The following is a 26,954-nucleotide window of genomic DNA, read 5'->3' as shown; positions in this document are numbered from 1 at the left end:
CTTACTTCATCATATACTGCCATTTGTCTAAGACTGGGGCTAAAGACATGCCAACCACACCCTTGCTGCCGACGCATTAGGACACCACGGACTCCACTGCCAGTCTATTGCTGGCCGAAGATTGTGACACGCTGCACTTAACGATTTAATCCGCAAGGCTCTCGGCACAGCGAACATACCGACAACCCTCGAACCTGTCGGCTTGTCAGCAGCAGACGGAAAGCGGCCTGATGGTTGCTCGCTTTTGCCTTGGTTTCTGGGACGACCCTTGGCGTGGGGCGTGACCTGTGTGGATACCTTGGCTCCGTCCAACGTCTAACGCTCGGCCCAGAAACCAGGGGCTGCTGCTGCAAAACGCCCAGTTTAAACGCGCAAATATGCATTTTTAAAAAACAAGTACATATTTGCGGCAATTGCATTTGAAACATTTGGACCATGGTCATCAGACACCAAGCAGTTCGTGAAGGAAGTTTCCACCAAACTTGTCTGGGTGTTTGGTGACATACGCATAGGCTTTTACATCATATTTTTTATTTAAAGAAAAAGCAAACAGTTGACATTTTTGTTGACTTGAATTTGCAAATTATAGATGTTTTTTTTTATTTATTTACCATTAAATTATAATAGTAGTACCAAAAATAAATTCTTTGTTATTAATTTACTCGAAAACTATATCAAACATGACCTAATAGCTAAACCGGGTCTAATAGAGTTTTTATAATAGAGGTATTTTAAAATTACGCTCGCGGCGTCAAGACGCCGCGCGTCTTAAAGTAATTTGTTTGTGGAACTTAACGTTTGTGAAGGTGGATAAAAGTTATATTTTTTATAATCTATATTAAATAGGCTTTCATATCATATTTTTTATTTATAGAAAAAGCTAACAGTTTGTCATGTATGATGACTTGAATTTGTAAATCATGGATGAAAATTTCAAATTTTTAATTTTTTTTAAATTTTACTTACCATTAAATTATAATTTTAGTACCAAAAATGAATTCTACGTTATTGATTTACTCGAAAACGATATCAAACATGACCTAATAGCTAAACGGGGTCTAATAGAGTTTCTAAAATAAAGGCATTTTAAAATTACGCTCGCGGCGTACCGACGCCGCGCGTCTTAAAGTAATTTTTTTGTGGAACTTAACGTTAGTAAAGGTGGAAAAAAGTTATATTTTTTATAATCTATATTAAATAGGCTATCATGTCATATTTTTTATTTATAGAAAAAGTAAAAACAGTTTATCATTTATGATGACTTGAATTTGTAAATCATGGATGAAAATTTCAATTTTTTTATTTTTTTTTATTTTATTTACCATTACATGATAATTTTAGTACTAAAAACGAATTCTACGTTATTGATTTACTCGAAAACGATACCAAACATGACCTATTAACTAAACGGGGTAAGTTAGAATTTTTCAAACCAAGCCGGGTGAAGCGGTACTTTGACCCCCCCTCCCGGGCCCCAGGGGGGAGGCTCCCGAAGGCTCCCGATCTTAATCGGCTTATTTTGATATAAGGAACAACTGTGCCAAGTTTCATGCTTTGGTCAAAAAATTTAAGGTTTTTCAATAAACTCCCCAGCTATTGTATAGATGATTAGTGATTCCTTTACATGTAATGGTAATTTACCGTTTCACTTGATTACATTACAAGTAATCTGACACCCAGTAGTGTCAGATTACAAAGTAAAATCAAGTAATCGTGTAATCCGGAATCGATTACGATTTCCCCATCTCTGGGTTTAGTTATATGGTTCATTGGTACTGGTGACCACCATCTGGCTCCATCATCAGACCCTGAGTACCACCTCTTGTCAAAGGTCTTGTTGAGACGAACCCAACGAGCCTAAACACGAAGTCGTTTACTTACATGGTTCACTGGTACTGGTGACCACCTTCTGGCTCCATCATCAGATCCCGAGTACCATCTTGATGTGTCTTATCATCTTGACCGTATTGTAATTTTCACATTTTTATCATCACAATGTTGTAATACTTTAACATTCAAACATAACAAAGTATTACAAAAGCAAATATTTACGGATCTAGGATCAAATTCGTTGGTCGCTGTTTACACACACACAATGCGAGGATAGCCCGTGTATAAACAAGGCGTCCGACCCACACAACGATAAATATTCTCGACGTTTGCGATGAAAACTCGGAGACCAAAGCGACATACGTCTTACCTCCTCGAGCTCCGGCGCGGCACTGAAATCGCAGGCGTCCGTCGCCGGTAAAATAGCGACAGGAAGGCTAGTTTTCAAAAAATTGGCAAAAAATCATGATAAAATATTATAACGACAAATGGATAACAGCAGTTTAAGCACATTGTGCAGATTATTTATATACTAAAATAACTTCGATAACATGTAGATTTTCGGAGAAATGATCACTTGTTTCGATGTATTTTCAAGACAAAATTGAGTTCGTTTTACTTTCAATTTCTCAATTTCAAAGGATTAAATGATAAATATTGTTTAATGGGCCTAAAGTACAAGATATTAGGAATTTAAATTTACCGCATTTATGAGAGTGAGCTTATCAAATTGTACATAATAAGAGCTCCGAAATCTGTGCTTCGCGCGGTTTTTCCTAAACGAGCATCAGAAAAAAAATCATTACTAATTGAAAACGCTTTTTCATCCATATGTTTTTTAATGAACCGACAGTTAATTAGATTTTCTAACTGAAACAAGTACTTTAACTGTCTTTTAGTATGAGTAAAGTGTACAATTTTGCCGATAAATATTGTACATTTTACAATATATCGCCTTTTTTTGTCATAGCGCTCTTAAGTTAGGTTCTATGACCTGACAGCGTTTTCGGTGGCCAAAGTTTAAATAGTATTTTCAGTACAGATGTTGTTTTTTTACGCACTAGTGCGAGAAGTGGTTCATTATATGCCAGGTCAAAACTTCGGAGGCTCATCTGTACTGAAAACGGTCGTACGATACACGTGCGAAAACACAGATGTCATATATACCATCGATCAAGCAAACGTATCTACTTAGCGTGTCAAATGAACTCGGTGAAATCCACTGAGTTGTCCGTCTTTAATCGCAGCTTGCAGCTTTCGGGCGTCAATTTTTGTAAGTTGAAGTCAACCAAAACATAAAAAATGCCTCGTTACGTGATATTCAATTGCAACAACACAAAAATTATGAACAATCAAGAGCCTGAGACATATTTAAAATTACAGGCAAGAAACAACTTCAGTACAAAATTTGACACGCTCGGCCCCTATACAAATAGATGAATTTGTTTCTTCTATCCAAATATAGTTCTGTGTGCGAAAAGGAAATTCGTCCAACTTCCTTTTTTACGCACTTGTATCGTAATGTACTATTTATACAATCGTGATATAATACAAAGCTTTTCAGTCGAGTACCATGTTTAGGCCACGAAGCCTGCTGAGTGGCCTAATAGTACGGTACGAGAGTGAAAAGCTTAATTATATCACTATTGTATACAATACTTTTTCTACGAGTCATCATCTTCATCAATGGACGGAAATATCATCATTCAAGTTTAATAATGTTAATAGCGTCGTTCACCGTTGTATCAACATCGAATTACCTAGCAACCAATTGTTTGTAATAACCGTCTCTGATTGGCTGGTCGATAACGCGACAGATAAAAAAAAATGTGTTTCAGATGCAGAAAAAATTGCCAGGTATCGCAAATTAGTATAGAAATTGTATGAAGTTCAATTTTTAAATTATTAAAGTTAACTAAAGTCAACTATAATGAGATATTATAGTTGAGTCGGAACTGCCATAGAATATCCAACACTTCACTCCAAGTTAGCACTTATAGTTTAGTCTGTGGTGTCCTAATTGACAGATTACAGTCGACGAGTAGAAAAAAAATATTATACACATTTTTAATCGAAAATAGGTAGTCATCATTCACTTTTAATACCCAAAGTCTATAAATATTGGTTTTTTATGTAAAATACTACAAAAAACAATCATTTCTGCTGCCTAATTCTATATGAGTCTAGTGGCCTATAACAGTGTACACGCGCGAGCTATATAGCGGACGCTGTTTAACCTCGTCAAATAAAAGCGGAAGTGGGCAACTAGGGGAAATAATTTGTCTAGTTTCGTATATTAGTACAACAAGCATTGAGCATATTAAAATTGTTTGAACGTAGAGCCTGTGCTTTGCGTAATTTTTACATCAAAAATCAAAAGATTGATCCTATCCTTTTTTGCTCTACTGTTAATGCCTTGGGAGCTCTCGGTTGGTAAATTGTTATTAGTGGGCTTTCTTTTTAGGGTTCCATAGTCAACTAGGAACCCTTATTTTATCTTAATATGGACATTAATTAAGTTACTATGTACACCAAGTTTTCATATAAATTAGGGATGCAGAATTTATTTATTGGGTTGGTAAGAAAGTAATGAGCGAATCATACCCAATATTGTAATTTTTATTTAATTTATTATTTTAATCATTTATCAAAAATATAACGGCCTTCGTTATCTACTACTTGTCTCCATCGTTCTGGTAAAGAATGAATAGCATCGGCGAAGAAGTTCTTAGGTTTAGATTCAAAAAACTCAGCTATGTACTGTCGTAGATGGGCTTGATCATCGAACTTTTTTTCATTCAAGGCATTGCTTAGCGATCTGAACAATGCGTAATCCGTAGGTGCCAAGTCTGGAGAGTACGGTGGATGAGGTATCACTTTCCAACCTAGCTCCAATAGCTTTAGCCGAGTCACTTTTGCAATGTGTGGGCGAGCATAGTCGTGTAAGAAAAAAACTTTAGCGTGCTGTGGACGATTCTGACAGATTTTTTGGTTTAAATTTTCAAGCTGATTACAGTATACTGATGCGGTAACAGTCATTCCACTTGGTAGGAGTTCCCAGTGAATAATACCATGAATATCCCACCAAACGGACGGCATAACTTTTTTCGGGTGAGGCTCTGTTTTTGGTGCCTCTATTCCTTTTTCGTTTGGAGCTAGCCACTGACGTTTGCGTGTGTGATTTATATATAAGACCCATTTTTTATCTCCAGTGATAAGATGGTCCAACCAGTTGAATGTGCGGCGAAAAGACAGAAGTTGTATGAAGATATCGGCACGGCGGTTTAGTTGATCTCTATCAAGTTCGTGCGGTATCCAAACACTGTGTTTGTAGTTTTTTCCCAACTCGTGTAAATGTGTTTCTATGGTGACATGAGAGCAGCCTAACTCGGTAGCAAGAGTACGACTCGTTAGCCTCGGATCTCCTTCAATTAAGGTTTTTAATTTGGCTACATCAATCTTCACCGGTCGACCAGACTTAGGTTGATCTGATAATGAAAAGTCGCCACTACGAAACCGCTGGAACCATCGTTTCGCCGTGGCCTCAGACACAACTTCAGGAGCAACACGCTGACATATATTACGCACTGCTTCGGCGGCTGAATGGCCAGACTGAAATTCATATAGTAAGCAATGCCTTACATGCACTTTTAATTCATCCATTTTCTTCCTTATATTAGCTCGGCGACAGCTAGTGAATGACTGACGAGAAACTGTGCGACTCGCCCTTTATATACTTTCGACCATAGAAGATTCTAGAACTCTCTCAAAAATTTTATGTGGAATTCAATCGATCGCTCATTACTTTCTTACCAACCCAATATAATAAATTATGCCATTGATAACGATGAGATCAAGACATAATTAAAACACCGTAATCGTTTTTAGTGTTCCGTAGTCAACTAGGAACCCTTATAGTTTCGCCATGTCTGTCTGTCCGTCCGTCCGTCCGTCCGTCCGTCCGCGGATAATCTCAGTAACCGTTAGCACTAGAAAGCTGAAATTAGGTACCAATATGTATATCAATCACGCCAACAAAGTGCAAAAATAAAAAATGGAAAAAAATGTTTTATTAGGGTACCCCCCCTACATGTAAAGTGGGGGTTGATATTTTTTTTCATTCCAACCCCAACGTGTGATATATTGTTGGATAGGTATTTAAAAATGAATAAGGGTAACTAAGATCGTTTTTTGATAATATTAATATTTTCGAAAATAATCGCTCCTAAAGGAAAAAAAAGTGCGTCCCCCCCCTCTAACTTTTGAACCATATGTTTAAAAAATATGAAAAAAATCACAAAAGTAGAACTTTATAAAGACTTTCTAGGAAAATAGTTTTGAACTTGATAGGTTCAGTAGTTTTTGAGAAAAATACGGAAAACTACGGAACCCTACACTGAGCGTGGCCCGACACGCTCTTGGCCGGTTTTTATTTTCTTAACACATTATAACGATTAAATTAGTTTTAGACAACATGTTAAGGTGGCTCGCTTTCCATACAAAAAACATCTACCATTTATTTAGTCACCGCACACTACAACTAAATAAAAATATGCGCATACATCTACTATACATTATCCATCGTCGCAGTATTGAACGAAATACATTGTTTCATACAGAAATCATGGACAAATCCATGTGAATTTTTTATTAATTTTACGAAAATGTGCGTGCCAAATTTTGTGTACAGACACAGAGCCGTCATATTTCGCGCATTTTTAGTTGACATTGTCATCAGTGACACTTGGCTCTTGACAAGTAATTATTTAAAGATATTGGTTTACTTAACTCAAGCAGACTCTGAAATAATGACGCATTTTGTCAATAAAGATACATATCGTGTATTTCGACACTGCTAGTGTAAATCGAAATGGCGTCTCGGTCAAACGCATTGACTATGAAACAGAAGATCTCGAGTTCCATTCCGGGGTCTTTTTTAATCATTTGAACTTTTTTTTGGATTTATTAAGTTTTTTTTATATTTTTTAATAGAATAAATATTCTATTAAAAAAGACTCTTACTATATTTCTTTCCTATTTTTTATTTTCATACAAAAATACAATACAATCTTTATTGTGCCTTTGTTGATAAAATAAAATATTACACGTCAGGTCAGGTACATAGGTCATAGTGTGGGCATAGTATTAGTAATGTGCTGACTTCCTTACATTTACTGAGCTAGTTGACCTATGTTATTGTTCTGTGAATGTTTTTCTTCAACAACTAAATAGTTATATATATGAATATGTATGTAGGTATGTGGGTAGCTTTTGCACATTGTAATTTTTCCTTAGTCACCCGTTGAGCTCAGAGACCACGAACGCTGTAGTGTTCGAAACGTCGGGATGAATTGTAAATTCATTATACACGATTTAATCCGTTTTCATAGTTTTTATTTCATGAGTAACTATCGCGGTAACTGAAGACAATATTAACTAAATGGTTACAAATAATAATTATCATCAATATAATCTGGTCCAGGCAGGCAATTATGGTCACGCGATAAATGATAAAACATCTGGCCGTCCCTATAATCGCACTTACTAATAGTGCGACAGGGACGGCCTGATATTTTATCGTCTATCGCGCGACCATGCTACCCGTGCTGTACTAGCTTTTGCCCGCGGCTTCGCTTGCGTTAGAAAGAGACAAAAGTAGCATATGTAGCACTCTCCATCCCTTCAACTATCTCCACTTAAAAAACATGTCAATCCGTCGCTTCGTTTGGCCGTGAAAGACGGACAAACAAACAGACACACACCCATTCTTATTTGTAATTTTAGTACGGATTTGACATTATTATTTATATTTAAATAATTATATACGTATAGCCTAATTTCGTCGGTAACAGCGTGTTATGTAATGGCGTCGTTGGTGGACAGTCGCCTGTCACGCCGTGAAACTGCGTTCGAATCCCGGGATTCTATAAACTTTTTGTATTTTTTTTTGGATATAAATTTCGTATTTTTTATTGACCGAGCAAGAATGGAGAGCCGAAGGTATCAATTTTATCTTAGAGAACATATTGATTTTTTTATTGTCATTTTGATAACTTTTGATACCCTCGCTAAATATAATATATTCTCGAAATTCCACTTGAGTTTTTAAAGCACTACGATACTCAGTTAACTATTGCATTTTCATTTACTAATTTAAGATTTCAAAAGCGATTTGAATACCCTTGCTCCATCGAAAATAAACAATTAGAAAAAAAAATCATTCGAATCGTACTTTAGAAACTAAAATTTATCTATACTTTTTGGAATTTTTTAAAATATCAGATTAGGATAATTATGTTAGAAATTCTGAGTTCGACGAACCCAAAAATTATTACCATGTAAGAGAATAGGTTTTTAATCTTTTTTGTGGAAAACGCTCAGTAACTACTGTACGAGTACATATACATTTATGTATAATAATCAAACAAAAAATAGTGTCTCATAGTGTTGTATTCCTGCCGGTGAGTAAGGCTGCCAGAGCTCAACGAGGGTGCGGGGTGCTGACGACGGGAGGACTTACGGAACTAATTTGTTCCGTCTATTGTCCTTTGAGTCGTCGGCAACCCAAACCCTCCTTTGAACTTGTACACTCCTTTTTGCTGTGCACACACAGCAAAGGGGAGTGCACAAGTTTCTAATGGGGCGGCAACGCGCATGCGACACTCTTTGAGTTGCAGGCGTCCATAGGTTACGGTGACGGCTTTCCATCAGGCGGACCGTATGCTTGTTTGCCACCGACGTAGTATTAAAAAAAAAAAAGAGAAAAAGTCCTGGATTCGAACCCAGTACTTCCATGCAAATCATGCGATGACACGTATTTACCGCAAGGCTATTTAAACAAGCTGTCGCCGCGTGAAATTATCGACTAGAAGGAATACAAGAACACTGTTTGTATGTGTGAGTGGTACTTAAAAATAGTGTAAAATAGTAAATTTATCTACATTAAGGGGATTAACGTTACAATGAGAAGTTGAATGTATGTTGTAATACGTCAATTTTAATATTAAATGTTCGCGAAGCATAATTGAAAGTATATAAATGCCTGTACGACTCCACAAAAAAAATAAGACCGGTAATTTGCAGATTAACGCCATCTAACGCAGCCTGAGCTTCGGGTAACCTAGGCGAGCCACCTTAAGAAGTACTTACCAATTCTTTAAGTTCTATTTCTTTTCTAAGACTTCGTTCAAGTGCATTGGCTTCTTCTATCTCTTTAACTTGTGCCTGTACTTGTTCTTCGAACCGTATGAGCACAGCCGCCAGTTCGTTGCACTTGCTCGTCTGTAATACAAAGAGTCATCTCTATAGCAGATATTAACCACTAGGAAAACTAGTGCTAATTTGTTCTGAGGTTAAATTTATAAATGTTGTAAATAAAAGTAGGTTGTTTTTCACATCATGGAACAGTTAATAATAACAGGCGAAATCTGTGATGGTTGCTGTGTTGCCAACGGCTTCAGAATTTCTCGTTTATGTGATAGTTTTTTTTTACCGTTTTATTAAATATATTTTGGTTAACATACCTCTTGGTCCAGTAACTTCTGCACTGCTTTAGTTTCCTGTTCAACAGTTTTTAATTTTTCCTGATGTTCTTTTTCGATGGTTTTCATTCCATTTTCTAAAGTCTGCAATAAAGAAAAGAAATGTAAATGAATATTATGCACCTTTACCTATTTTTAGGTACTGAAATGAATATTTTTATGTATATAGAATATTTCAATATTTTCAATGCACTGTTTACTTTTGATTTGTTAGTCTGCTTTTAGATTCGGTATAAATCACATCACTAATACATATATTAGCTCTAACAGAGCTAGTTAAGTTAGGCTTAATTTTGTTTGAGAAAATTTGAATGTTTATTTTATCCTTTACTACTTTTGTAACTTCTGCAACAGTATTTCTTAAAATGTATTCTTCCATTCTTCAGAATCGTTGAAGCAACGCTTGTTACAAACACGCGAAAGCTATGCAAAGTCTAATTTCGACCCATATGTCACGGCCAGGTATAGCCCCGGCGATTATCGTTAGACTTACAAGCCACAGGTCACGGGTTCAAATCTCAGTCGTCGCATACGTAGGTCGTAGATATTACAGCTTTTTTAATTCATTTTTTTTATGTTATATTTATATTATAAGTTGATAAGTACAAGCTACTGCAATGACATTAAATACAAGGACGCACAATTCATAACAAAAATGTTTTAAAAATCTGGGTCTAAATTGCATTTATAACATTCTTGTTGATGCATTGTTGATGCTAATAACGTTAACTTCTTATCTGCTTAGGAAAAAAATCGTTCATGCCATAACCAACTTAGTGTATAAAGACCTAAGTATCAAAATTGCAAATGGAACTGCGACACACTAAAAACTCTTTATCAAAATACCTTTTGTCATAATATGCTCAAATGACCTTAATGTCAAAATGAATCGCGAACGAATATTGAACGAATGGAGCCGCTACCAATATATAATAAGTATGTAGGTATTAGATATTTCCAATTTATTCCATAAATAGAAATACCTAAAAAAGGCCGCAATTTTACTTCTTCATTACATAAACTTTAAAAATACCCTACTGTATCATCTTTATCTTGGTCACTTGTACTACGTTTATTACAATAAATGTATGTAATGTATGTATGTGTAAATTTCCTGACATGTCATATCTTGTTGTCACAAAGAAAAATTTACAGGGCTTCCAAGAATCTCGAGCTGGAAGGATACAAATTAAAATATTTTCTATGAAAATAATTAAATTCGACAGCAGACAACCCAAAGGTTAATCGGATTTATTTATTATAGGCATTTGTTTTAAATTAAATACCAGTGGCTCTATTCTTTAAAATTTATTTTCAAAAGGAGATTTAATATTGGTAATTCAAATAATATTAGAAGTACGTGTCTACGCGAGTGTCCGAATTTAATTATAGGACTAGTTTTTTAAAGGTGCGCGGGGCCCGAGGGCCCCGCGGTCTTTCTTGTTGCTTTTTTTTTTTTTTTTGCTTTGCTTTTTTGTTTCTTTGCTTAGCTTGTTTGTTTTTTTGCTTTACTTGTTTGCTTTTTTGCTTTAGCCTTTGTGTGCTTGGAAGCACTCTCTGCCCGCAGCTCGGCCTGCGGCCTTCGCGTGCTTGGGAGCCTGTCAGACACGCTCCGGCCTTCGGCCCTCCGCGTAGTTACTGTAGGGGTTGTAGGGAAGTTGGAGCTTAAACACGATCCAATAGTTAAAGTGTCTTGAGAAGCTCACGACGGGCCTGCGGCCTGCGGCCTCCAGCCCGTCGTTTCGCTTCTCTAAGACACTTTTACTATTGGGTCGTGTTTAAGCTCCAACTTCCCGGTCCGCCAGAGAGCCGATCAGGGACGCTCCGGGCCTTCGGCCCTACGCGGAGCTCGGCCTTCGGCCTTCGCTGGGTTTCGTTTCGAAGCTCCGCGTCGGGCCTTCGGCCCGCCGCGTCGCTTTTTAGACACTTTGATTATCGTTCTGCTTGGGAGCACAGTCTGTACGCAGCTCGGCCTGCGGCCTTCGCGTGCTTGGGAGCACTCTGCCCGCAGCTCGGCCTGCGGCCTTCGCGTGCTTTCTGGAAGCCTCTCAGGCACGCTCCGGGCCTTCGGCCCTCCGCGTAGTTACTGTGAGAATTGTAGGTAAGTTGGAGCTTAAACACGACCCAATAGTAAAAGTGTTTCTTGAGAAGCTCACGACGGGCCATTTTTACTATTGGGTCGTGTTTAAACTCCAACTTCCCGGTCCGCCGGCGAGCCGGTCAGGGACGCTCCTGGGCCTTCGGCCCTACGCGGAGCTCGGCCTTCGGCCTTCGCTGGAGTTTCGAAGCTCGTGCGTCGGGCCTTTGGCCGCCGCTTCGCTTTATTTAGATACTTTTTGTTATTGTTTTCTTGGGAGCACAGTCTGCACGCAACTCGGCCTGCGGCCTTCGCGCGCTTGGGAGCACTCTGCCCGCAGCTCGGCCTGCGGCCTTCGCGTACTTGGGAGCCTGTCAGACACGCCCGGCCTTCGGCCCTCCGCGTAGTTACTGTGGGGATTGTAAGATTTGTAGGTAAGTTGGAGCCTCACGACCCAATAGTAAAAGCTGTCCGTTGCCCGCTCGCGTCGGCCATTTTAGACACTTGCGGTCGTGTACTTAAACCTCCAACCCGCGTCCGCCGGCAGAGCACTGTCTGTCACGACAGCTCGGAACTTCGGCCGCTACGCGGCAATCGGCCTTCGGCCTTCGCTGGGTTTCGAAGCTCCGCGTCGGGCTGGCCCGCCGCTTCGCTTATTTAGATACTTTTTGTTATTGTTTTCTTGGGAGCACAGTCTGCACGCAACTCGGCCTGCGGCCTTCGCGGCTTAAGGAGCACTCTGCCCGCAGCTCGGCCTGCGGCCTTCGCGTACTTGGGAGCCTGTCAGACACGCTCCGGGCCTCGGCCCTCCGCGTAGTTACTGTGGGGATTGTAAGATTTGTAGGGAAGTTGGGCCTCCGGCCTGCGGCCCCGGCCCGCCGCGTCGCTTTTTAGACACCTTTACTTATATTTTCTTGCTTGGGAGCACTGTCTGTACGCAGCTCGGAACTTGGACCGGAGCAATGACCGTCGGGCTGTAGAACGCTCCCTCAGGCTGGTAGGGAAATCTACTTTGTCCCCTCTCGCCGCCGTTTTTGACTTTTCCAAAATTTTTTTTCTTATTTCTATTTTTGGCCCCCGTTCTTACCAAGTCCCAAATTTGAACGCGTTCGGACCGAAAATATAAAAAAAATTTCAAAGTCGGCCATTTTGAAATTTTGTAAATGCCATTCATGGACCTCAGATAACTGTACAACATTACGGTAAGTTGTGTTTTGAATTCGTTCTGGAGTATCTCCTTTTGCTTTTCTTGCCGTGCCTTTTCCGAGGCGACCTTCGATCGGTACCCGCGCACGGCGCTCTCGGCATCCTCTAATTGTTTGTGTAGATTGTCGATTGTCTTTTTTAATCTAGAAAAAACGTTATCATCAATACATGGGTATTACATGTGTTACAATAATTGGAGGATTCAAAGTTTAAAATTCTATTTGTAAGTTCCATCCGATCCGATGTGTGTGTCCCATGTCCCAGGCACTGAGTCAAGTCGTCCTTAAGGGGCTGACAACACCCAATTGCGCAAAATTGATGTTACTTGCTCAGTTTTTTTAAGACAAACTATGAGTTTTAGTAAAGCAAGTAAATAATATGTTATTATTTATTATATTTCAACGAACGTAGCCGTACTCGATAGACGATTTAATGAAATCTACTCGATAGAATAAAATAACAAAAATTCGTCATTAAACGGTTCTATTTCGTTCAATAATTCACTTAGTTGTCTTTAGTGTATTAGAATTTTTCAATGAGATCATGTTTATAACTGACTTTTCGTTCTGCATCTGTGTCGTGTACAAAACATCTTGCTGAGACGAATTGGTTGCTTGAAGCATTGCGAGGGAATGTTGCAGAGAAGCCATGTGTTCACTTGCTCCCTGTAATAAAGTTTACTCGGTAAATTTCCTTCTCCCAAAAATCATACCGGTAGTCAATTTCTAATATATCTAGGAATGTTAATGGTGACAGACAGTTTGGTGCAACCGGACCTAAGAGTAGCGAGGTAAGTACTATACCTTGTACTTTTGGCACTTGAAAAAAGTGTAAACAAACCGGAGCCGTCAAATTTGACAGATCAAGGGATAGTGAACCTTTTAAGGCCAGAAACCTTTTCCTGTAAAATTTAGCTTAAAACCAATATTTCGTAAGTCATAATTATTCGTTGGTAAAATTCGGGAGAAAAGGGGGAATGGTATTTTATTTTTTACATTTTCCTTCATAATTCTTTTTATTTTCCACTACAATAAAATTATAAAAAATAGTTTTGGTATGTACAATTTGAGCTCTTTCTAACGATACCCCACTTGACCTAGTAACTTGACATTTACAGTTTGCCCCCCTTCCATTTTGGCCATTTTTTATAATTAATATAATTAATAGTTTCAGCTTGTAGAGGTTTAAAATGTTCATAACTGTTCCAAATTTCAAATCGATAGCGTAAGTAGTTCTCAAGATACTTAGAAATGTGACAGACATACAGACGGACAGAGCGTCGCCATAAGAGTTCCTTTTGTACCTTTTTGGTACGGAACCCTAAAAAACATAAATATAACAATCATCAACACAAATATCGAACTCGGAACAGATGATGATGATGATGATGATTGATAACAAGCAATGGCAAATGTCAGACAGATAAAATTAAAAATCGCGTAAGGTGAACCTTTATATTTTAGTAGAGTTAGTGCGTTTTCACATTATCCGATCCGATATCGGATGTAGGACCGATATCCCATACATTACAGGCGCCATCTTGGATTTTTCCATCGAAATCCTTCCGACATCCGATATCGGATCGGATAATGTGAAACCGGAGTTACACCCAGATTAAAATGCAACCATGAGTTTTAAACCTCTGCAATATTAGGTACTTTTTGGTTGAAGATTCCCTGAAGAAAATAATAATATTCATTAAATGTAATGACGATATGTTTGTATTCGTGAAGGTGTATACGTTTCGTCAAATTAAACGAAATTACATATTAGTGGAATGAAATAGAAAATAGTAGTGAGTTCAATTATTTTTAAATAGAGAAAAAATATCAGGAACCAAACGTTACCTAATAAACAACCCTCAAATTTGACAGCTCAGGTTTGTTTACACTTTTTTCAAGTGCCAAAAGTACAAGGTATAGCAAATATATAAATTTGCAAAAACAGAAACACCTATTACAACGAGTAACAGGTCAGACAGAGACATATTGGACTTTCATCACTTACTTTATATATGTGATAAAGTTTATGTTTACCTGAAGTGCAACCGTTTGTGAATGTAGTCTTTGTTCCAAACATGCCATCTTGTATCCATATAACTCCATTACACTAGATGTTGCTATATCTGAGATCTGTAAAGAAATAACATTTACGGTCAGTGGTGAGAAGACCGTCTACTGAACATAACTTTTGTATTTATACACCGTGTTTTTTTTGTATTCCGTTAAATTCGACACGTCGTTAGGTTCATTATCAGGAACCATACTGTATATCACTTTTAGTTTAATTCGCAAAACAAAAATTTCATCGTTTTCATACATAATAAATGAATTTATTAGTGTGAGAGACCCTTAAGAATTACATTCAAGTTAGTGTCGAGTGATTGACGGCACATGTCAAAACAAATAATATTAGGAATTGGTAAAGGCTGTCACACACGTGTTCAGTAATTATCTTAATTTTTTTAATAACTCGCATCTGTGTTTGGTCTCGGAGTTTTGGTATTTCGGTTAATCCGTCCAAATGCCAGAACATTATATTAGGAAGCCCCTGTTTACTATCTACGGCTGACCTTACTCACTTGTCTCCTATTGTGTATGAAAATATACCTGTACCACTGGCATCGCAAGTGAGGAACCTTGGGTTGATTTTTGACAGCGGCCTGACGTGGGAGCCGCAGGTTTCTGACATATGTCATCGGGTCACCCATACACTTAGAGCTTTATACCGGTTTAAAAATTTCGTTCCTATCTGCACTAAGGTTTTACTTGTTCAAGCTCTCGTATTACCTATTGTAGATTATGCTGATGTGTGTTACACAAATATCACAGAAGTGTCTCTAAACAGACTAGATCGGCTTCTTAATAACGGGATACGTTTTATTTTCGGACTTCGTAAATATGACCACATATCTGCATATCGCCGTCGACTGAACTGGCTTCTTAAAGCCTGCACCCACTACTCTTTCTGTTTAGCCTGTTGGTTGACTGGTAGAGAATGTCTTTAGGCATTAAGTCCGCCATTTGTACTTTATTTGTTATATTGTGTAATAAAGTTTAAATAAATAAATAACTCGATAACCGTAAAAGTTAAGACTCTTGTTTCTTAGAGAAATTAATTGTATTTGACCTAAAGAACCTTCCCTTAAAGTTAACGGAATTCAATAAAAACAGGGTGTATATCTACCTACCGCTTCTTACACCTCCGAAGGTACGAGGTTTGTTCCTAAAGTTGTTAGCTGCTCAGGCTCTACTCGAGGCGAGATGAAATGCTGATATGTTGAAAATTTATTTGTTTTCATATCTATGATATTATTCACTGTTAACAATGATCATGATTTTCATATTTATTCCCATATGAAATTACGCGATAACGAGCACTAGACGGTCTTGCCTTACTCAGCGCGGGGGGACGGTCAACCCGCCGAGCCTTAAATAAAGTGATTTTTATCACATAAGTTTACTTTAATTCGCCAAAGTATTATAACAGCTTTGTAAAATATAATGTTTGTTAGCCCATAGGACCATGCGGATCACTCCAGACTACTTTAATAGTCTAGTTTTATCCACTCAAACTTTATTTCAAATAAAGTATGCCGGTCTTGCCCGCACTGACCTTATGCTGATCTTGCCCGCACTGACATTAAAATCAAATAATGTGTCAGTAATATTTTCACATTTTACAAACAAGAAATACCGACCCTTTAGAAATCTGAACACTTTTTTTCAAACTCCATACTGTATACCCTCGGGAAAATCTCGGCAGGGAGCTCATTCCACAGCCGGAGCGTTCGCAGAAGGAAATTCCTCTTACACAGCTCCAGATCAGACCAAACCGTTATTGGGTGTGAAGATGAATGTGAATACCCAAGGAAGGAGAACGGACATCCCGAGCGATTTGTATTGATACGCCTGTCGCAAGTTCTTGAACTCACACACATGTGGATGGACGCTCCTATTGCGCAATACACGCGCATTATTTCCCTGTTTTTGTACATGAGAACTACCTGCGGAGGGTGAACTGTCGGCGGAGTATGTCCAAGAGTTAACAACTGCGACACGGCCGCCGGCGGCGTGTCCGCTCTTTATACGGTGAATATCAAAAAAAAAAATCAAAATAATTTATTCAGCAAATAGGCCACAGGGGCACTTTTACACGTCACATGTACATAGGTATTTAAAAAAAAAAAAATTTAAAATTGAGTTGAAATTACAATTGATACTATTATATACTAATTCTAAGTTCTAACTAAAGTTAACTCTATACAATTAATTAGAGATGTAGAAGGTCTCTAAATGTCGAATTACAACCAAGAACTACACTAAATTTTAATATAAAAAGTACAAATACAAAAAAAGAGTCTAAAATTACTTTAGAGGTGCAAATGACTCTAAATGTCACAACTAAAAATAAAATGTATATCTACTTAATCTAATTCTCCTTAGAGATGTATATGGTCTCCATGAGTCAAAATCATATATTTAAAATATTCACTAAAAGAAAGGAAACAAACGACAACCGAACAAAGTGTCCTAATTTAATAAAAATTAGAATTAAAGTTACTAAGTTATAACAGCCCCAGTAAGCTTAAACAGACCGGTCTTCACAGACGGCACCCGTTCACGAGTATGACGCGTATCTCAGCCATCGCCTCCCTCAACCTTTATTCGGGAAGGAACCCCATTCAAATACTTGTCTCATGCTAGACGTATGCGTCCTACCATACCACGGTATAATAAAGGGTACTATCGTAATAGCATCGCCACTCCCGCTCCTCGCTGAAAGTGCCGCCCGTCCGCTCTCGGTTACCCTACAGTGTCAAAAACGTGACCAGTCGACCTTCATACAAGCAGGTACAAGTTCACCAACACAAGCTTAGACTGTGTGCGTAGGAAGTAGGAACGCGCCTCTTTCGTAAAATCGCTGTCAACAGAAATTGTCAACAATGTAAACATACCATTTTATAAAATATCAATATTCTAGCACAATTTTATTATTTTAAAGGTTGAGGATCATAATGTGAGATGAATTGATTAAATAACACATGGATTTAGCCAGTATCTGATGAGTTAGAATGGAAATTAAAGACATTTTGACTACAAGGTTTGTTTACATTGTTCACAAATTTGATAGGCTAGTTTCCTATACTTAAAATAAAATATTTTATGCAGTGCACGAAATAAAGCACCACATAACTAGAAGAAAGATATGGACAGTAGTTATGTTTAAACATAATTTCTATTTAATATGTCAAAGAGAAAGATATAAAGAAAATGAATTGACCGTGACGTCACTCGTCACTCCTCAGTATTTCATAGTAATTTTATATAAGCAAATCCTTTGGACAGTTCTTAAAAAGGAGTTGATTAGAATAGTAGGAAAGTAGTGTATTGTCCGAGGTGTGGTCATACCATGTTTTTGTGAAGGGCTTCCCCGAGCTGGCGCACGAGCGCGTCGACGGCGTGCTCCTGGCCGGGCGCGAGGCGCGGCGCCGCCTGCCACGCCTCGTCGGCCTCCGCGGCGCGCGGCGACGTGCACCCGTCCGCCGCCTGCTTCGGGGATTCCTCGAACACCTAAAATGAAAACGAAATTTGTATTGACTGGGGTATAAACAGTTAATACCTTGGTCGCACTTGCTTGACCGCACCATAAGTATATTAGTAGATGCGACACCATAGCTTCTCTGAATTTGGCTTAAAGGGCTAAAATTTAGGAGATTTTCTTTAAATCGAGATTTCGATGCTATCCTAAGGAGTGCCAGGGCAAGCTATGATAGCGCTTTAATTTTTTGAACAACCAACCACGTTAAACTGATACTATATAAAGAATAAATTGCATTTACAAAGGTGGTAATGAGCTTATTACGTTTTCGAGTAAATCAACAATGAAATAACAACTCGAAAGTTGGCTCTTTATGTAAAAATACGATTTGATCAGATTCCATACAAAAAACACTAAAAACTTCTGTAGTTCCAGTCATTTAAATACGGCTGTACAACATATAATTACAGAAGAAAGTCAAATATATAGCAATTATTTTAGAAAGGTACATTAGAATTCATTAGGCGTCAATCTTTCAAAATTTAATGCTGACTGTACTCAAATAATATCCCTAAGTTTTATAATCACTTGCATACAAACAATAGTTAATGTGTATTTGTAATAATCAAAACATAAATTACCTCATCCATTAGGTCGCAAGGGAAGAGATGGTGTCTAATCATCTTCAGGATCTCAAGTCGGCGCGTTCCGTTGCGAAGACCAGCCGATAACATTTTCCGGACCTGCCGTGAAGTATCATTAGACAACCATTCAGTTTGTACGACAATGTTTCTTTGGTCACTGACCATTGTATTGTATATTGTTGAATTACGTTATTCAAAAGTCGCTCCACTGTCACACCACTGTTATGACATCTAGAGTCAGCCGGCGTATTATGTTTCCAATTTTATCACTAACCTACGTGGATAAAGTATCCGTCGCGCTTTGGCATGTGAGAGTGACAGATGTCTTATCTACGTGGATAAGTGATAATAATAACCTAACCACAAAATTAAAATTTTGAAAAAACTCCCGACCGCGACATAGTGGCCCGATTTTCATGACATGAAATATGGCTAAGAACACTCCCGATTCATTCAGCTTAAAAAAAAAAAACTAAATCTAAATTGGTTCTGAATCCGTTCGGGAGCTACGATGCCACAGACTTCAAACTTATAACACCCCGTCGTTTTTGCGTCGGGGGCAGATAGTCGGGGGTTAAAAATGGAAGCATAATACGCCGGATGGTAGAAATAAGTTGGCGTGTGAGCCGGGGAGGGACAAAATACGGATTTTTATATGTATAAAGTAATATACATATTAGCTAAGTACCTGGTTGTTGAGCAGCAGCCGCTTGAGCGTGGCGGCCCAGGCCTGCAGCAGCGGCGCCAGCGTCAGCGCCGTCCTGCAGCCAAGTACGGCCGCCTGCTGGGCCTGCTCCTGACCCACCGAACCATTCTGTATTTAAATATTCAAGTAAATAAAACATACATTTCATTAAAAAATGTGTAACTCCTTTAGGGCCAGTTGCATCAAACCGTCTGTCACCGTTAAATTTTATTGTATGGGAAGTTCGATAGACATCTGCTGCGTGACGATGATGTGTCTGTCAAATGGCCAGTTGCATCAACCACATTTGACAGACCCTTCATCGTCACGCAGCAGACGTCTATGGAACTTCCCATACAATAAAATTTTACGAACGCTTTAACGATTACAGATGGTTTGATGCAACCGGCCCTAAGACATACAATCGACGTCAGATATATGGGAGCTGTCAAAGCTCTCGCCACTGTCAAATCGTTAACTCTAACGCCATGACGCCCATGACAATAGACACCTCTATTGTTCCGATATTTTAAAGAGATTTGGCAGTTACGATATATTGTGTGATCTGTCTCGATACGTCTCTCAGAGATTTTCAAATTTCATGTTTTGAGCATACCTTAATTAGTTTGATTTGTTAAAAAAAACGCATCCTCTGTTATTTTTACCACGTTGACTTACTTGTGATGAATAGTGCAGGACGCTGTGGAGAATCTCTTCGTACGCATCTGGCGAAACAGCCCTCAGCACCCTTTCTTGCGTGGAGCCTGTCTCGCACAGGGCTCCAACCACTTGCAACTAAAATAAAAATATGTATGATGTATCAGGAACAATGACCCCAATATAGGCATCTATGTATAGGCTGTCTCGTAGGTAACGGATACAGCTTTGTGATGTAAGCAACGACTGATTTATCGAATCGACTTAATTCGACTTAATAATAGTTTTTATAGTCCAGTTAGAATGAACAAAAAGTGCACAAATTAAAATATGTTACTACAGCCAAATTTTCCATAAAAATTTATTACCACTCCTTAAATAGTCGTGCGAAGCCACTTGTCTGGTCTGTATATGTCTGTATAAACGTGCCTCGACTGAGGCAAATGCATATCCACAGTGCCTCGGACGAAATACTTCGATTCATTCTGTCATAACGTGATAATTTACAAGGAAAGATGAATAAAATATAACTCAATTTACCCATTGCAATCCAGCTTTCCCTGGTTCTAGCGCTGGCGGCACTAGGAGCCCTGGCAGACCCTCGCTGATCATCAATATTAACTCTTCAGGTAGCTGACCTTCATCTGAAAAATAAGATTATCTAGTACAGTTCATCCACCATGCTGGTCAATTCAGAAAGAGTGGGGCCGCGAGGCAATGCCTACGTGCAGCAAATCAACCAACGTAGACATTCTTCGGTCGATCGACTCTGTTGTGTCATGTGTGGTACCCGCCTATTAAACTTCTCATAGGCACACAAAGAAATGTTAAGACTGTTGATTATAATAATAATAATTAAATTTTTGGACAAAAATTTTTTTTACTATTTTTGAATGTATATTCACATAAAAAGTAAATGCTATTCATAAAACTGGCACTTAAAAAGAGTTTCAACTATTTTTTTCTAAAAACCTCATTTTTCAAAGGTTTTACTGCCCACTTCTTGACATCTATCAATGAGGATAGTGAGACTATTCAAGAAAATGGCATCAACGCCGTTAAAAAGGCCTTTCGTACTTTTTTTTTCAATTGGTAAGAACTTTGAAACTAGGCGATATCCAGAAATATGACATTATAGTCTCTAAACGTGGCCAGGAATATACTGTTAAAATCTTTCAGGTAATTCAGGCCCACAGTGTATTATTAGAACACAAGTAGTACAAAGCTGATACTCAGATAAACAGACAGAAATTTGTATACATACTTATATCACATTAATGTTACCATACCTTTGTATTGACATATAATGGATGAGAATAATTCCAAGCTCTCTGGCAGACACAGCCGGTGTGCTACCAGGCACAGACAGAGCATTTGGCAGTGGCTTTTGCGGAATGGATACATATCTGAAAGTAACCACATAGTTTAACAATGTTGAAGGTCCATAGATAGAGTAATAAAATAATTAAATATAAGTATAGTCCCATTAGTAAGTTGAAGAAGGCTTGTATTGTGGGGTTACGGTCCCCTGAGTCACGCTGGTTTTATGCAAAATTATACTACTGAAATTATGCAAGTCCATGTTTGTAGATGGCAAATTAAGGAAAGAGCTTGTTAACATCAGAAAAATGCATGTTTGCATAGTTTAAGTAGCATAATATTGCATAAAACCAGCGTGACTCAAGGGACCGTAACTATGGCAATAACAGGCAAGAAAAAGTTGATTCACCCATATACAATGTTTATGTATGCAACTCTGTACACACACATAAAAGGATTTAAAATCAGTAATAGCATGTGTATGGTACTTTACCTAAATTAACTAAGACAGCTAGGAACTTTAAAGCATTTTGGACAACAGCTGTGACTTGTTCAGGCTCTAATGCTTCATTAGGTGTGTTGCAAAACTCCACCAAGTTCTGAAACAATTTAAACAGTTGAGGAGTGTCTTTTCAAAAGGACTTATTTCTATAAGTCAACTGAGGTTATTTTTATCTATGTATTCCTAGAGAAATAACCCTTGTTGTCTTATAGAAATAAGTCCTTTTGAAAAGACACTCCTCAGTTGCAGCAGCAGCAAAAACAAAACTTGCACTAACTGAATAAACTAGACTTTGGCGCCACAACACATTGAATCAGATTCGAACGCCATAAGTTTGACTGACACAACACTCCTGTCCTATTACAACTTGAATGCATTGTGGCAGGCGCCTTTGATACAATACCTGTAATTCCCTAAGCATCATCACCCAAAAATATAATCAATAAAAGAAAAGACACATTCCACAACAATATTTCTACACTGACCAGCCTGAACCAGGTGTGCCTAAGTCAATGGTGTCCCACCCATGATACTGGCTTGCAACGTCTCTGTACGGGCGTGACGTGTAATAGGGACAGCAACAGGCAGGTCAGTATTCTAAAACCCTCATACAAGGGCTGTTCCGAAAGTTTTTAGCTGCTCCGGTTGTATTTATGCGATTTGTATTTTGAGGGATTTTTCATTGACTAAGATGATGTAAATTTGGGTTTAGAAAAAGATTAGTTTATTATATATATATATATATATATATATATATATATATATATATATATATATATATATATATATATATATATATATATATATATATATATATATATATATATATATATATATATATATTTAACTAGAACGCGTCGACGCCGACGTCGACCAACGCGAACATTCATGATAAATTCTTCGTACTGTGATTTAACATTATTTTTCATTGTAAGAGTTATTGTATTTATAGGTGGTACTAATTGAGAATCTTTACTGTTTATTAACGTATCATTGCGCTTGATTACGTAAATAAAAGAGTGACTTAGTTGAGGGTGACAAGTGACCCATGTCCTAAAACCATGAATATCAGATGTTTACAAATAAGTACATCAAACAAACTCTATGTGCAGTAATTCATGTATGGGAAAATAGTAGAAAGACACAATAGATCAACCCCGGGGGATCCAAGCATGTTATACAACTATTTGGATACCAAATTCGATAAATTATAGAATAAAAATCGATTTTTGTCTGAGAAGTCAGAAATTCCTTACAAATTAACTTTTGATAAAAAAAGAACATAGTAAATTAATTATTTACATTTAGCCTCATAATTGTTTTTGGATATGATCTGAATTGAAATATCCCACAGAATAGTATAACATTTATTCAAATTGCATGAGTAGAGCCTGAGCAGCTAACAACTTTCGGAACAACCCTCGTAAAGTGAGTCTTTTCTTAAGGATATTTTTCTTAAAAAAGAATCATCATCCTCCTTGCGTTATCCCGGCATTTGCCACGGCTCATGGTAGGCTTGTGTCGTTCACGAACTGTGAACTGTTAGGAATAAAATCCCATCAATGACCGAAATGAACTGAATCTTTCCGTGCTCTGAGAATCGGTCTTTGCTCATTTAGTTCAGTATAGGATCGGCGAGCGCGAGCGGTTTGGACCGAGAACGAATGTGTGACTGCGCCGACCGAGAGCGAGAGCTACTTAGCAGAGCAACAAAAAAAGTCAAGTTTTCATATTGAACTTCGGTTACTTACAACCTTTTGGCCCGAAATGTTACTATCTGTTTACTATTCGTGTCATTTTGACACTATTCGGTCCCATTCATTCTGATCTTTCCGACCGCAGTGGTCGCTGGTCTGGCTGAACTAAATGAGCAAAAGACCTAAAAGAGCGAACTAGTTCGTGGGAGCGATTGAACGAGATCGGAGCGCTCCGATCAACGAACGAAACGGCACAAGCCTAGCTCATGGGAGCCTGGGGTCCGCTCTAACAACTAATTCCGAGATTTGGCGTAGGCACTAATTTTACGAAAGCGACTGCCATCTGACCTTCCAACCCTAAGGGTAACTAGGCCTTATTGGAATTAGTCCGGTTTCCTCACGATGTTTTTCTTCACCGTAAAGCGACTGGCAAATATCAAATGACATGTCGCACATAAGTTCCGAAAAAACTCATTGATACGAGCCGGGGTTCGAACCCGAGACCTCTGAATCGAAAGTCGCACGCTCTTACCACTAGGCCACCAGCGCGCATAAAAAAGAATATTTAGATTTAATCAAATATTTATAATAATATCACAATCACCTTCAAAGTGTCCTCTATGCAGAAGTCGGGCGCACTGACAACCAAGTTCCTCAGGTTGATGTCTTGGCACAACTCATTCATTAGGGTGTATGCTTGCAGCAGTTGGCTTGAGTCCTTAGCTCTGTAACAAGTTTGAATAATAAAATATAATAAACATTGTATTTTGTTGTATCCTGTTCATCTGTAATATATATACATATGTATATGTATATTAAGCAATCGGCTTTTACTAGTCAGGTCAAACATCCATGTTTCAATTTCATATTACAAGTAGGCACTCTGAAAATTGCTACTAAGCTAGTTCCTATCGTGTTCTATCAATCAATAGAAGAAGCGTCTCATCTTTTAGTAGCAGCGTGAGCTACGAGGTTTTGTACACAACACCTCGTAAGAAGGAAATGAAAACCCGCCCGCCCGCGACTATCTATCTATTGAAGTCCCTTTTTTGTGACAGACACAGCAGCAGAAACACATCAATCCTCCCATACTAGTCGCCCCGTAGGGCACGGTATAATAAGTGGTATCACTCTGTACTCACGCGACGGCCTTGCTGAAAGTGAGCACACAGCACGATAGGTAGCTGTTTACGTCGGACTGGCGCACGGCGCCCGCGCCGCGCGTCGCCGCCGACAGACACAGCAGGAGGCGGCACACGCCAGCGCCGCCGTACCAGCTGTCCTGCTAATAAAAATCTTAGTGAGGCAGTTGCTCCTACACAGTTTTATTAAGTATCTGTTAAATTCGACAGGACATTAGGCTCATTAACAGGAGCTAACTGGTATATCGCTTTTTGCTAAATTCGAAAAGAGAACTTTTTTCGTTATCATACATAATAAGTGAATGAATAAGTATGAGAGAGAGAGAGAACCTTAAGAATAGCTTAAATATTAATGCCAAGTATCTGACATGTAAAAATAATAACATTATGAAGTAGAAAATGTTATTCATCATCTTTCTTTTATAACTTTATTAGTTGTTAAATTAGCTAGTGTTTATTTTTTACAACATGGAAGAGAAATAAGACAAACATAATCTAAAAAGACACATCAAAACTGTACTTAATTTAAAAAAAAAAATCTGTCGAATTGTGAACCTCCTCCTTTTTTTGAAGGCGGTTAATAAATACCTTTAAACTCATAAGATGAGCAACAAATTTCTGAGCGTCTATGGTCCTCATTAAGGCGTACACAGCGGGTAAGTTTCCAGAACAGATGTTAGCCATCACAGAGAGGCACCTATGTCTGATCAGTTGGTCCTGGGTGTCGTTGCATGGAGACGAGATCCAGTCTGTCAACTGCTTCATTAACACGGGGAGGTATGATTCTTGCCAGCTTATTACAATACCATAGGAAACATCCTGAAATTAAATTGTATTGTTAGAAAACATAGAGCTGGTTCTTGAAAATTTGCTAACACCATTTAGTAAGTTTGTCTGATTCAAAATTAATTTTATCTATCCATTTTTTTGTATCATTAGTAAGCATATTTTCATTGAAAACACTTTTGAAGATTAAGTCAGAGTAAATATTAAAATATTATAAATTCTTTACCTTTCAGCTACAAATTTTTACCAATTTTCAAGAATAGTTAAACATGATTAATTAAAAACCATATGAAATAAATAATGAAGTATACATAATAAAGAGGGACATACCTGCATTACCGTAAGCAACTTGATTTTTTTGTCATTTGAAATTGAATTTGATAATAATTGTGTCAATATTGGCATGAATCTGAAAGACGTAAAATAATTATTGAAATATGATCTAAATGAGTTAAGCAATTTTAGCATCACATCTACTGATAAAAGCATTTACTTGTAGACATCATAAATAATAATTAATAACATATTCTCGAGTTATAAACATTTTCTGTCATACACAGCAGTGATTCTTCGTTTTAGTTTATTTTAATGAGACAATGTCACAACAAAAATATTTTAGTTGTTTTGCAAACCTCAGAGAGTCCAATGACAAGCTGAGCATATACTTAATAAATGGGCTATTTCAGAATTTTCTGTAACTCAAGCTCACTGCACAAGGCTTATGATGGTGTGGGACTATTTATTTAGTATTGATTTGAGTTGGTAGTGTTTAACGTAACATTTACTTGTAGGTGTGCGTGAGCGCATGCCGCGCGCTCGGCTCCATGCACGCGCGGGCCAGCACAGCGACGCCGGCCCACTGCGGCCCGCCCGGCTCCCTCATCACCCGCCACAGCGAGCTGAACAACGCGCACACCTCCGACCGCCCGGGAGCGAATATTGATAAATCACACGTTGACGCTAACAGCTACAATGGTATAAAACAAAATATAGATAAAACATAACTAACAACAAACTTAGCTTGGGCGTAAATATGCATAAAACTTACGTTTAAATATCTGTTCATTAAACTAACAGATGCCTCGCTATGTGTGGTTTCATATTGGCGTGCAGCATCCACAAATGCTTTTGAATTCGCGTATTTTCCTCCCTCTGGTATGTTGCTACAACTATTACTACTATCCGCACCATCCACTTCCATGTTACTCATGGACACAATGCGTAAAACGAAAATAACACACAAATTTAATATAAAGATTTATCAACCACTGAACAAAACGTAAAAAGATAATAAGTGATAACTGTAATAAATAAATAAACTGTTCC

At 38.1% G+C, this 26,954-nt stretch overlaps 1 protein-coding gene across 4 annotated transcripts in view; it reads right to left on the bottom strand.

Moving 5' to 3' along the window:
• The window catches only part of LOC125241731, a 38,536-nt gene extending 11,582 nt beyond the window's left edge, over positions 1-26,954 (bottom strand). For 2 of the 4 annotated variants that reach the window (XM_048150340.1, XM_048150339.1), the window contains exons 1-18: positions 26,677-26,953; positions 26,414-26,595; positions 25,959-26,037; positions 25,431-25,661; positions 24,843-24,985; positions 24,305-24,425; positions 21,995-22,100; positions 21,471-21,587; positions 20,722-20,825; positions 20,203-20,319; positions 19,528-19,653; positions 18,837-18,938; positions 18,066-18,227; positions 14,691-14,786; positions 13,213-13,319; positions 12,650-12,797; positions 9,354-9,455; positions 8,980-9,111 (exon numbers count right to left, since the gene is read on the bottom strand). In XM_048150340.1, coding sequence (XP_048006297.1) covers positions 8,980-9,111; positions 9,354-9,455; positions 12,650-12,797; positions 13,213-13,319; positions 14,691-14,786; positions 18,066-18,227; positions 18,837-18,938; positions 19,528-19,653; positions 20,203-20,319; positions 20,722-20,825; positions 21,471-21,587; positions 21,995-22,100; positions 24,305-24,425; positions 24,843-24,985; positions 25,431-25,661; positions 25,959-26,037; positions 26,414-26,595; positions 26,677-26,838 — 2,337 coding nt within the window. In that variant the 5' untranslated portion in view covers positions 26,839-26,953. Of the gene's footprint in view, positions 1-8,979; positions 9,112-9,353; positions 9,456-12,649; positions 12,798-13,212; positions 13,320-14,690; positions 14,787-18,065; positions 18,228-18,836; positions 18,939-19,527; positions 19,654-20,202; positions 20,320-20,721; positions 20,826-21,470; positions 21,588-21,994; positions 22,101-24,304; positions 24,426-24,842; positions 24,986-25,430; positions 25,662-25,958; positions 26,038-26,260; positions 26,393-26,413; positions 26,596-26,676 lie in introns of those variants that run through there. The other 2 variants (XM_048150341.1, XM_048150342.1) reach the window with 2 other exon arrangements.

The sequence above is a fragment of the Leguminivora glycinivorella genome, chromosome Z (assembly GCF_023078275.1).
Source record: "Leguminivora glycinivorella isolate SPB_JAAS2020 chromosome Z, LegGlyc_1.1, whole genome shotgun sequence".
NCBI lineage: Eukaryota > Metazoa > Arthropoda > Insecta > Lepidoptera > Tortricidae > Leguminivora > Leguminivora glycinivorella.
The sequence above is the reverse complement of the archived record's forward strand: the minus strand, read 5'-3'. Positions and strand labels throughout refer to the sequence as shown.